At 36.6% G+C, this 13,468-nt stretch overlaps 1 protein-coding gene across 1 annotated transcript; it reads right to left on the bottom strand.

The window, feature by feature from the left end:
• Positions 1-11,257: 11,257 nt before the first annotated feature.
• Positions 11,258-12,938, bottom strand: LOC127714298 (uncharacterized). The gene has a single exon (XM_052220362.1). It carries the CDS (start codon positions 12,823-12,825, stop codon positions 11,512-11,514), a length of 1,314 nt encoding a protein of 437 aa, XP_052076322.1. The 5' UTR covers positions 12,826-12,938; the 3' UTR covers positions 11,258-11,511.
• Positions 12,939-13,468: the final 530 nt, after the last annotated feature.

The following is a 13,468-nucleotide window of genomic DNA, read 5'->3' as shown; positions in this document are numbered from 1 at the left end:
AGTATATAGAATAATAGAAACAATATTAATTTCCTATGTGAAATGCACTTAAAAACAATTAAACTTATTCATTAAAAAGATAAAATTGAACACCTAAAAGTGGCACTAATTGCGTTCCATAGATTTTTCTTTAAATAAAGTATGACGTATCAACATGCTATCAAGGTTATCTCGTGTATTTATACCAAAATAAACAAAACTTTTATTCAAATACATAATTAATATAAACAAAAATAAGTATGCAAACTTATTCAATAACACCTTCTTGACATTCGTAAAATATTGAAAAGTCATTAAATAACGATAAAGCGTGTGTTTCATCAGTTAAGATAACACGATGTGAAAGTGTATGCGTGTGTTGTGTAACAAAGGTGAACAATGAAAACTCTTAATCAAAGTAAATAAAATGAATAATGAACTTACGAAAATAAACAAAAATACATTTGTGATAATTGCAAATTAAATTAATTAATTACTTACTCCGTGATAGGCCGTAGATCAAGAAATTTAACAATGAGATGAGAACAAAAACAAACACGTGATATGATTTTGATGTGGCTGCTGTGGAATGTACGGCCGACGTGATTAATAAAAAGGTTTTAAAGTGATAGTAACAAATTGTCAATTATTCGACAGAACACTCCCCGTCTGATGCTAAAGGCATCACTATAAAAAGTATAAAATCAAAAAATACTACAATGTTCAATACTACATTTAACTGAAAATAACAACTAAAATTCTAAATTGTCTAAGCTAAAGATACATTGTCAACATCAAAGTTTCTTTTTCTGGACTTCTCCCCATGACTCGTCTAGAAATAGATACACAATTTCGGTCACTGGACGAGTGTATGTCACTGCACGTTCACTATTTCGCATGATTCGGACATCGCATGTACGTACTAGTTGATCGGATCCAGGATAAGTTCTCTCTACGATCCCTATAGGCCAATCGTTTCTAGCAGATTGCTTGTCTCTTATCAGAACAACATCGCCAGGAGAAATGTTTTTCTGTGGTTCGGTCCATTTACGTTGTGTTTGGAGTGTTTGTAGGTATTCATTTTTCCACCGATTCCAAAATTTATCTGCAAGTATTTGCACACATTTCCACTGTTTATTGTATATATCTTTGCTGTCAATTATTTGCTGATTGTTAATGATCTGTTGCGGTTTCTGAGTAAGTAATAAAGATGGAGAGAGTGGCATCGGATTTTCCGGATCGGTAGTTAGAGGGACAAGCGGTCTCGAATTCACAATTGCTGATGCTTCTGCCAAAAACGTTACAAGCATCTCATGAGTAAGCTTATTCCTAGAAGCTTCCATTAAGAGCGAATCTAGTATTCTTCTTGTTATACCAATAACTCTTTCCCAGACACCTCCCATATGTGAGGCGTGAGGCGGGTTGAACTGCCAAGTTGTTCCTTGATTACGAAGAAACTCTTTCATTCGACCATCCTCAACGTTGATCGCTTGTATCCCTAGTTCTTTGATAGAGCCTACGAAGTTTGTTCCTCTATCAGATCTGAAATGACTCACTGGACCTCGTATCGCTGTAAATCGTTTTAATGCCATAATGAAAGACGATGAGCTTAACTCCTCTATTACTTCCACATGCACAGCTCTTGTTGTCAAACATGTAAACATAGCAGCCCATCTTTTGCTGTTTGCATGTCCACCACGAGTTCGACGAGCTAACACTTCCCATGGACCAAAACAATCGACGCCTACATTTGTAAATGGAGGACCAGGTTCTAATCTATCTGGAGGTAATATTGCCATCTTTTGAGTACATGGCGATCCTCTAAGTATACGACATTTTACGCATTTGCTAATGATGGATGATACAAGTGATTTTCCTCCTGTTATCCAGAAGCCTGCAGAACGGATTGAACCTTCGGTTATGTGACGTCCTTGATGATGACTAAGTTCATGATAATGTCTGACGATAAGTAGTGCAATGTGATGGCGACCAGAAATGAGTATCGGGTGTTTTTCAATGACTGGAACATCCGAATTTTGTATTCTTCCACCAATACGTAACATGTTTTCCTTATCAAGGAAAGGTGTAAGACTGGCTATAGAGCTGGATTTTAATAGAGGTTTTCGTGTGGTAAGACACTCAATTTCGTCGCTATAAGTATCTAACTGAACTTCTCGTAAAACTAGTTTTCTTGCTTCATCAATGGCATTTACAGATGCTGAATCTGAGCAGATATGCCATCCTTTACATGATGATTTGCCAGCAAAAGAATGTGCTACATGTTTCAAACGTGCTATTGCTTTGATAAGGTTTTTCCAGAGCGAGAATCTACTAAATCGATTAGTTCCTAAATGCTGTGAAAATTCAATCTCTGTTTTACAGTTCACTACTTCCGGTCTGAGTTCCTTGTCAACATCTGGGTTTTGTAATGTAAAGTTCTCTGTATGATCTGTGGTGTCTTTCAAAAGAAACTGTGGTCCTCTGATCCATAGAGAATTTGCCATTTCCGAAGCATGTATGCCTCGCGTACCTTTGTCAGCGGGATTGTTATTTGTAGAAACATATTGCCATTGCTTTGTGAGTGTGATTGATCGAATCTTCTGAACACGATTTGCAACATAGTTATAAAATCTTCTAGACTCATTATTAATGTAGCCCAATACTACTTTGCTGTCGGTATAGAATTTGAACTCCTTCAGTGGCAATTGTAGTTGATGCGCAATCGTATCGGCTATCTCGGTGGCTAAAACGGCTGAGCAGAGTTCTAATCTCGGAATTGTATGTCCATGAACAGGTGCTACTTTAGATTTTCCATGTAGGAATCCTAATTCAAATTGTCCTGTATTATTTCGTGCACGTACGAAACTTACAGCTGCTATAGCTTTCTCTGAAGCGTCGCAAAAAATATGTACTGATTTCTCTTCTGACTTAGAAAAAGAATCTGACAGATAAGTACGGCGAATATGTAACTGATCCAACTCTTGCAAAGAAGATGTCCAACGGTTCCAAGTATCGAAATACTCTGTTGGTAATGGTTGATCCCAATCGCTAGTGGAGTTTATCAATTGACGTTGAATTAACCTTCCTTCTACAACTACTGGAGCTAAAAATCCAAGTGGGTCAAAAATAGAGTTTATCGTGGATAGAACTCCTCTTCTAGAATACGGTCTGTCATCTGTCGATATATCAAATGAAAATGTGTCTGAGTCAAGGCTCCATCGGATTCCAAGACTGTGTTGTACTGGCAGTGCTTGATTTGTTAACTTTAAATTTTCCAAATTCTTAGCTAAATCCTCGGGAGGGAAAGCTTCCATAACCTCCTTGTTGTTTGATGCTATCTTGTGAAGCCTTAACTTTCCTTCTGTTTTGAGTGCTTCCTGTGTCCTTTTAAGTAGATTGACAGCTTCAGTGGCTGTTGGAAGTGAAGTTAATCCATCATCGACATAAAAGTCATTTAGAACAAAGTGGGTTACATCTATGCCAAGATTACTGCGCATAGCTGATTGTTTAAGTCCATAGCTAGCGATAGATGGAGATGCTGTATTTCCAAAAATGTGAACGCACATTCGATATTCTGTAAGTGGTTTGTTGATGTCATTTTGTTCATGCCATAAGAACCTTAGATAATCTCTGTGATGTTCATCGACTTTGAAGCTATAAAACATCTGCTGAATATCTGCAATAACAGCTACCGGTTCGAGTCTAAATCGAAGCAATATTCCCAATAGACTATTAGTTAGATCTGGTCCAGGTAGTAGCACGTCATTTAAGGAAACTCCGTTGCATTTTGCTGCTGAGTCAAAAACCACTCGGACTTTGTCCTTCTTACGATGATGGTATACTCCAAATATTGGGAGATACCAACGTTCTGTGTCGTTTGTTAAAGGTGGTGCTTTTTCGGCATGACCGTTTAAAAACATCGTCTCCATGAACTCTAGAAAATGTTCTCTTTTCATCTGATCTTTTCGTAATGACTTGTCTAGTACAATTGCTCTTCTTAAAACTTGTTCGTAATTGTTCAAAAGTTTCGGCCTGTTGTGCCTAAAGGGCAACGGGCAGCTCCAATTTCCGTTTTCATCTTTGCGGAAACTCGAGTCCATCATGTTCAAAAATGATCTGTCTTCAATTGATAACCCAGGTTTATCATCGTCATCTTTCTTTTCAAATACATCGAGTACTATTTCCTTCAATTTTATTTGGTTATTACAAGGATCAAACAGGGTATGTCAACCATTTTCAAGAATGTTGGTCTTGTTGACTCTTAATTCTTTTGGCACGTGGACGCTACCTAGACAGCTTTCCCCGATAATACACCATCCGAGACGTAGTTTTTGTGCATATGGAAGATTAGCTAGACCAATACGTTGGTCTAGTACGTGATGTGCTGAAATGACGTCTCGTCCTATTAGCATCATGATACGAGCTTCATTGTCTAGCTTTGGAATGTGATGAGCAATATCTTGGAGGTGATAGAAACTCTCTGCTACTTCTGGTGTTGGAATTTCATTCCGATTGTCAGGTAAATTTTCACACTCAATCACAGTTGGCATATCGAGTTGAACTGCTCGGTCGATAGATTCAATAACTAAACCATTTGTTCTTCTCCCAGTGGTACGGACTTTACCTGAGCATGATACAAGTGTATATTCTGCTTCATCTCCTTCAACTGACAACATATCAAATAGTTGAGAACTGGCAAGAGTCCTGTTGCTCTGATCGTCGATCATTACGTAAAGACGTACAACATTCTCTGGTTTGTCTTTCAAGAAGGCATTGACTAAAATTATCTTTGAGCATGATTTTCCTAAAAATCCTCCACAAATGCGGGTGCAATATGCCTTAGCTGTACCGGAGTACTCCCCGCCGTGATCTGTTTGATTTTCAGACGATTTAACTTGGTCCTGAGTTTGTTGTGTCGAAGAATTTACATGAGTATGATCGACGTGTAAAGCAGACGGATGTTCTTCACTGTTACACTCCTTGCAACGAACAATTTTCTTACAGTCTCGTTTAATGTGTGACATAGATTCACAACATTTAAAACAGATTCTCTTCTCCTTTATAAATTTGATTCTCTCACCGATGGGCTTGGCTCTGAAAACTCTACATTTGTTCAACGAGTGCTCAGTAAGATGAAGCGGACATTTCTGTTTGGCGGAGTTATCATCAGTTAGAGATAAAGGTTTATGTGGGTCCGTTGTCTCAGTCTTCTTGACGTGTATTTGAGTATTTCTTTCAGGTCGCTTCTGAAAGTTGTTTTCTTTCTTGAATGGTGTTGTTTCGTAAAAGAAGCTTGGGTTGTTCTTGATCCGACTCTGATCTCGGAGAAAATCTACAAAGTGACCAAATGGAGGGTAGGCGACATCATTATAGTTCATGTATCTAACAGCTGTTGTGGTCCATTTTTCTTGAAGATTATGTGGTAATTTATTTACCATTGGTGTAACTCCAATTGATGAATCATAGTGACCAAGAAGGGGTTTCATTTTTTCCGTACTCTTGATTGAATCGATTTCCGATGCAAGATCATACAATTCGAACAATTTCTTGTTGTCTTTTACAGTCAATTTCGGAAACTGTTCAACTCTCCGTTTTAATGACGCTTCTAACATTTCGGGATATCCATATCGTTCTTCGAGACGTTGCCATGCTCTGCTTAGACCTATAGAGGGATTTGATGCGTTGGCGGATTTGATGCTTATGACATGTCGTTTTGACTCTTGACCTGTCCACTTAACTAAGAGATCTAATTCCTCCATAGGTGTAACTCTTAATTCCTCCATGACAGCACGGAAAGACGTTTTCCATGTGAGATATGTCTCTGGTCGGTCATCAAACTGTGAAAGTCTAGAGAGAAGCAGATCCTTTTTCAACAAATATCGAGTAAAGTCACCTGCTACAGACTGAGACGGAATAAAGGGTTCGACCCTTGGGTCCAAATTAGTCTCAGTTACACGGTATGAAGATTCAAAATGTTGGTTGTTGTTTGTGTCTCCAGTTTGCACATCCTGTTTTGCTGAATTTAATTGTTGAACGTATGTTTTCGTCCTAGCTTTTGCATCCAATGGCTCTGATTGTATGTTTAATTCATATTTAGCTGACGTTTCTGACGATTCCGGAGATTCTGATAATGCATCAACTTCTGCTTCTGCCGCGGCAGCTTCGCGTTTAGCTTCCAGTAAGTCTAATTCAGCTGCAAGATTTGCCTTTTCTCTGTCGGCTCTTGCCTTTTGCTCATCAAGAGACGCTTGTTTTTTCTTCATTTCCGTTTCTAGTTCTACAAACTTTAATCTTGTTGTTGCTACTTTTGCCTTTGCTCTTGTTCGTAATATAACTGAGCTCATTTCACTTTGGCGAGAACTTGCAGATGATCTTAATGATGATTTCGAACTGCTTGATGAAACTGTTGATCTTTGTTCAAATGTTATATCATTGATTCGGTTTTTTATTTGTCGCGTTGCTGAGTCTATAAGTATTCTACATCCTTGATGTGTCATTCTGTGTGTCTGCGCAAGTTCTTTGCTGGCAAGCGTACCCCTGCGCTGACAAAAATCAATTAAGTTCAGACACAGTTCCGAGTGTTTTTCTCCACATGTTGCTAGTTCTTTTTGGACTGATTCCAAGTCCTCAATGGTCGAACATTGCGGAATACGATTAAGGTGGTCTGCTATTTGATCATATGCCTTGCATATGTGTTTGTTTCGTTTGGAATATTCATCCTCAAAATGTTGTTGTCCTTTCTCGGTGGACGTTCTGGGACGTGGTGTTAACGAATCATCTGATTCGGACATGCTGAATTGCCTTTAAACGGGGATATTTTACTGTTCTGCCTTGGCACTGCCGCCTTACAGTTAGTTAACCAGTAATGATGTAACTACATGTGATTTATAGAATTTATTCCATGATGATGAAGTTACATACATGTTTGTGCGGTAAAATACTGAAATACAAATAAAGAATCATAAACACCTGATCTTAGTGAAATTACTACTTTAACTGATTAAATAAATCAAATAAAAAGTATATAGAATAATAGAAACAATATTAATTTCCTATGTGAAATGCACTTAAAAACAATTAAACTTATTCATTAAAAAGATAAAATTGAACACCTAAAAGTGGCACTAATTGCGTTCCATAGATTTTTCTTTAAATAAAGTATGACGTATCAACATGCTATCAAGGTTATCTCGTGTATTTATACCAAAATAAACAAAACTTTTATTCAGATACATAATTAATATAAACAAAAATAAGTATGCAAACTTATTCAATAACACCTTCTTGACATTCGTAAAATATTGAAAAGTCATTAAATAACGATAAAGCGTGTGTTTCATCAGTTAAGATAACACGATGTGAAAGTGTATGCGTGTGTTGTGTAACAAAGGTGAACAATGAAAACTCTTAATCAAAGTAAATAAAATGAATAATGAACTTACGAAAATAAACAAAAATACATTTGTGATAATTGCAAATTAAATTAATTAATTACTTACTCCGTGATAGGCCGTAGATCAAGAAATTTAACAATGAGATGAGAACAAAAACAAACACGTGATATGATTTTGATGTGGCTGCTGTGGAATGTACGGCCGACGTGATTAATAAAAAGGTTTTAAAGTGATAGTAACAAATTGTCAATTATTCGACAGAACAATATTTTTTTCGTTTGTTGTTTTGTACATCAATCAGGCCTTTGTTTTTTCTCGTTTGAATTGTTAAACATTTTGTCATATCGGGGCCTTTTATAGCTTGCATTAAGGTATTGGTTGTACCTGCGTTACGGTGTATAATAGATAAAATGATTTCTTATACATCAGTTATCATGGTCCATTTGCAGAACTCATAGTATGGCCAGACATAAATCTACCATTTTAACAACCAACCCCTCTGCTGTCAGATTTGTGATCGTATTAGGTATCAGTGGCACGGAGCAAAATAGAGGTCATACCAAACCGCTGGTACCATGACATACGTTCAGAATCTCTTGTTATGGTCAGCTGACAATAGTAAAGTTGAACTACGACGCTGGCCAATAAGTTTGGTTGTCCTGGAATCTCTTCATTTAACGGTATGTTAACCAAATGAATGAGCTTAACGGAGGAACGAAATAACCGGACTTAATTGTATGTGACATAACCGTGTTCCAAGCCTGACCTTATAATGCAGCCAGATTCGTGAAGGCATAAGTATCTGTTGTATGGTGCATAGTAGAGGCCATGCCAACCTCTGACTTCAGTACTATGGTGAATGAGGAGAAACTCGGGAGTTTGACTAGCATTACATAGTCAAGATGACGCTGTGACACACTGGGTTCACCCCATTCCCACCATATGCAACAAGACTCTAGTTTAGGTTATATGAAATACGAAGCTTTCTAGATGCAATGCCTTTCTCTACTTCCGGTACTATGGTTAAGATTAAGAATATCTTAGTATAGCCAGTCAGAAATTGTTAAGTTTGGCTATGTTACATACCCGGTACCACTGGTCATCCCATCCACCCTATGCTGCCAAATTCATGAAGATCTATGGTAAATAAGGTACGGTGGATATAGAGGCAATGTGTATATCCATCTACCTTTAGTACTTTAGTACTGTGGTCTACTTGGGGAATGTGCGCATGCATCTGGTTAAACTCAACCACATTTCGTGACTACCAATATATGCTATCTAGAACATTTGTTTATCACTTTTTGTATTTGTATGTGAATTATTTCAGAGGAATATGTTCTTTTTTCGTTAAGTTCTATTATCCTTGCATTTATTACATTGACGGAGAAAGCATGTAGACATATATATACGTTAAAGTAAGGAAGCCGTCAGCTGGTAGTTTCTACACATGCAGATGATGTAAGAAACAGAGTATTATTATTTAACATGTTTTTACAGTCCAATCTTTTTTTCAAAATAATGACACAGTCCTAGTTCCGTTAAAACTGTTGACTGCCAGTAACTCATTTTATAGATTTTATTTTTTAAAAATTTTCGTTCATGAAATATGGTCTAAATAGCAAAGGGAATTATGTGTACACACGTAAAACTGATCTAAAATCATCACCGTTTATTTTGATGAAAATGTTGTGACTGTACCAAAGCTATCTGGACGATTTCAATTACACCACTTGGAACTCTTCGTTTAATAGCTTCTTTGTAAGAAGCAACACTATATCAAGGAAATCACGTTTCAACTTAAAGATATATATACCGCGTTAAACATAGTCACCAAACTTTGAATTAGTTAGTGAGAGGACAGTGATAGTTTATTTTAATTCTTCCTAGGAATCCCCTGTATGAACTCAACTTCATATAACGAAAGGAACAAGTCAGCAAGAAGAGGACCACAGTTGATTCCCATGGAAATGCCGATTGTTTATAGAAAAAAATTTCAGTTGAAGAAAACTTGAATCAGAGTGATTTTTTTTACAAAGAACGGTTTATCTGTAAGTTTGGAATGGCGTACACTTGTGTAAAGGACAGAACAGTCAAATGTTTTAATACTATTACAAGAACAAAGAGACTTAAATTGTATGTACTTTAACATATCTTTTGAATCTTTAAGTGTCCACATCTGATTCTCGCCGCCCCAAGAGTAGGTAGTTTCACAATGACTATGAAGCCGGGCTTTGTTGGCTGATAAAATTGATGTTAATAATTTATAATTAGGCTTCCTGTAGCACTTGGAAGAACAAACAATATCACGTTGTTTATAAGGGCACTATCTACGTCATCTGTTCTGCGCTTAGATTATTACCTGGCATAATCATCGACTCAGTATTGTGAAGTTTTGTTTCCAATTGATGGATTAAAGCTCACAATATTTCGGGCCTCTGGATACATTTCGGAGAGAAGTGTTTTTAAAATGTTCAGGTCACCAGTAAAACGTGGCCAGCCGGATTATATATGAATGGGAAGCTAGCACATGTGCAATCTGGAGGTTTAGACTTGAAGTCATCAATATTGAGATCCTGCACCACGTGTTTGTATGGAACTGATTTATGATGAAGGATATTGTCCAAGTTGATGGCATCGATACCTTGGTTGGCAAAGAAAAGTTTTAGAAAGGAAATATTCTCCTTTACATCTTTTCCAATGTGAACCAGTCACAAAAGTCAAATAGAACAGTACGAAAATTTTTAAGGGAACCTCCCCCAAAACAAAATAATCATAAGACACTCTTCATTTGATATTGATCGATAGCAACTACCCAATCATAAATGTTAACATCAAGGGTGACATGTCAAGTAAATAGGTGATAAAAATTCAGCGAAAATCATCTGATTTGATGAGGGGTCAGTACTTGTACTATGGCATTACATGTATATGGTTGGCAATATCCGAGATGATACCTGTAGTTTTATAATGGTTTTAAACGGGTTTTAAAACATTGTTTTCCAACCATAAGTTGTACAGAGGATGAAATTTTGGATGAGATAGTAAATAACGCTTTGTGCGAATGTGATGAATACCCAACGGCTTTTGTATAAATGGCAGAAGGTCATTAATAGAAATACATGTAGAGTAGGTGATGTATAATGGTAATGACCATGACTGCGTCTACGTCGATGAGCAGAGTTGAAAATATTCATCACAGTCACCGAGCTACAGATAGAACTAGTTAGATTACCTATATAATCGATTTTGTCAATGCAACCTTATGGTGTCGCAGTTCCCAGTTACAGAATCCGGTAGTCTTCTTTTTGTCTACGGAGATGTGTTGAAAATTTCGATTTTTGTATGCGTTCAAATGCGCATTTCTAGAATAATCTTTATTCGGCTCAGACACAAATATAGAGGCCGTCTAATACCAATAAAAGCAAGTTTGGTCTGAGCAAGGGAAAACGGCTAAAAGGAATAAAAAAAAATCTGGTGTGATTAATTCTTGTTTCTATGTAACCCTTTGAAATGAGAAACGTTTTTTTCCGTTTTTTGGTAAAAAATTTACAGCAATTTATTCTTTATTTTATCTTAATTCCGACCTCGCTAACATGAACACTAATACAAAAGTAGAAATTTCATCTTTTTGGAATAGGTTAAAACCGTTCAACTGTAAAATGCTATTTTAAAATTATTTATAAAAAAATATTTTTATGATGAAGCAGCCACAGCAGACAACTGAATAAAAATTTTAAACAAACATACGAATAAATCTAATAAAGACATTTTTGTAGTTGATAGTAAATTTGACAAGGACGCCAACAAAAACGTTTTTGTAGTTTATAGTACATACCGTCTATAGTATACTATATGATTATTAACAATCATATTCTTTTTATTTTTTAACTAAGGCGAATATTCTTTTACTGCAGGTATACCTGGTATAATCGAAATGGTCTATCAAAAATACTAAGTTTCTTATTTAGTATAAAATAGAATATTTAATTCCGTTTATGAAAAGTGACACCATTAAGCAAGGGAACAAACAATACTGTGCATGTTATAATGTAACTGAATTAATATAGAAAGAAGAATGCATATATGGCATACACACATATACAATTTCCTACTTATAAAAAGTAACTTTAACATCTTAAGCCCTCGGTAATCTTGCCGTCTTCCTTTCAACTAATCTGTTAATTTGTTCCAAGGTAATTCCAGATTCTTTTGCTGAATATATGTCACTAGCACTTGAATTTGGAATACTTAAACCTCCGCCGCCGCCACCTCCTCCTCCGCCGCCGCCTCCAAGGCCGCCTCCACCTCCGCCTCCAATGCCGCCTCCAATGCCGCCTCCTTCCCCGCCGCCTTTACTGCCGAATCCATCGCCGCCTCCACCTCTTATTCCACTAAATCCACCTAATGTCCTCGGAGTAATTCCCTTTTTGAATACTTTTCGGACTTCTGCCATTGAATATTTCGATGCTAATAATTTAGCATTAACCGAAGGGCCTTCTATAGCTTTATTGTTCTTGACTAATTGTTTCGATTTAGCACCTGATTTTTGTAATTTCTGGTAAACAGAATTGGCAATCTGATATTTGTTTATCGGTCCGTCTCCACCTCCTCCCATGCCTCCTCCCATGCCTCCCCCGCCTCCTCCGCCTCCTCCTCCATAGGCTTTTTCGATTTCCTGCTGTACCGCCGCATGAAACCTTTGTAATGACAATTCTTCCTGAGCTCCCCCTGTTATAACATTAACTAAAAGACGTGGTACTGACAAGGGGACATACTGGCCACCTGTAAGATAAGCTAAACCCATGAAAAAGTCTTTGTAAGGAACGATTGGTGGCTCAACGCCAATAATATATAATGTTACACCTTTCTGAGCCAAGTCTCTAGCTATTTGCATAGGATCGTGACCATTTGGAGATCCATACGGAAATGACGTGTCTTCAGACGGCACAAGTCCATGGGGAGGTGCATCAGATATCATGACACATATTTTAGTTGCATCCTGTCGCCATGACAATTTAGTTGCTTGGTACATAGCGTCTGCAACGGCTTCCGGTCGATCACCTCCTCCTCTAGCACGTGCAAAATTCAATCTCGATTTCATAATGGATACCGAAGACGTAAAGTCATTTTTTCGGGTGACAAAAGTCTTATCTTCTGGTGAATGGTCTCTATATTCTATTAATGCTAATCGTACATCGCTACTGGATGTAGCAACTATTTCCTCTACAATTTCTCTGATGTTCTGCTTTGCACTATTTATATACGAACTCATACTGCCTGTTGTGTCCATTAAAAATGCTAAGTCTAATTGTCCATGTTCACTTAGAGGTGTGTTTGGAAGTACGACATGAATTCCTTTCAAAGATTGTATTGGTGTTGTGTTAATTCTATTCATTAACAAGACACAAAATAACCAAAATGATATACAAGATTGTGTTGCCTTGATCATATTTTCATACACTTTTAATCCACATGTATAGAATAACTGATGTTGTAAGATGGTCACGGGCTTTTATATATTCTGATAAGTGACGTACCATTATTACTTTCTTGTGTCGTATTTCTAAAAATTCCCATATTTATTTACATTATATTTTGTAAAAATTTTACTAATTTAAAATCTTGTAGTACATTTATCACGTTTTGACGCAATGACAATGTACATGTAGATTTTATTTCTCGAAAAGATACAACTATCAACTTTAAGGATATGTTTAACACTCCAATAGATATTAAACTCCACCTTTGATCTGATTGTATTGACATGGTAAGGTGGATATTTCATAAAAAATATACATTTTTTTTTATATTAGAACTATATCCATCAACATTTTTTAATGCAACAATCGAAAATGAAAATACGCAAACATTAAAATATTAAGCGGAGTAATTATGATAAGAAAAACAACTGTCAAAAATACTGCCTTATGTTTTATATACATAGCGTTAGTTAATAAACTGCGTTTACATTTATGGTTAAATATTAGGTATTGACTATAATTTATTCCGCGTTTATTTTTTCTTAATTCTTAGCTGATAAATGTTCACCTTCATGCAATGAAGACATGACATGGGTTTGTTTGACAATTTGT

The sequence above is a fragment of the Mytilus californianus genome, unplaced genomic scaffold (genome assembly GCF_021869535.1).
Source record: "Mytilus californianus isolate M0D057914Y unplaced genomic scaffold, xbMytCali1.0.p SCAF_1, whole genome shotgun sequence".
Classification (NCBI taxonomy): Eukaryota; Metazoa; Mollusca; class Bivalvia; order Mytilida; family Mytilidae; genus Mytilus; species Mytilus californianus.
This window is presented reverse-complemented; position numbering and strand designations above follow the sequence as displayed.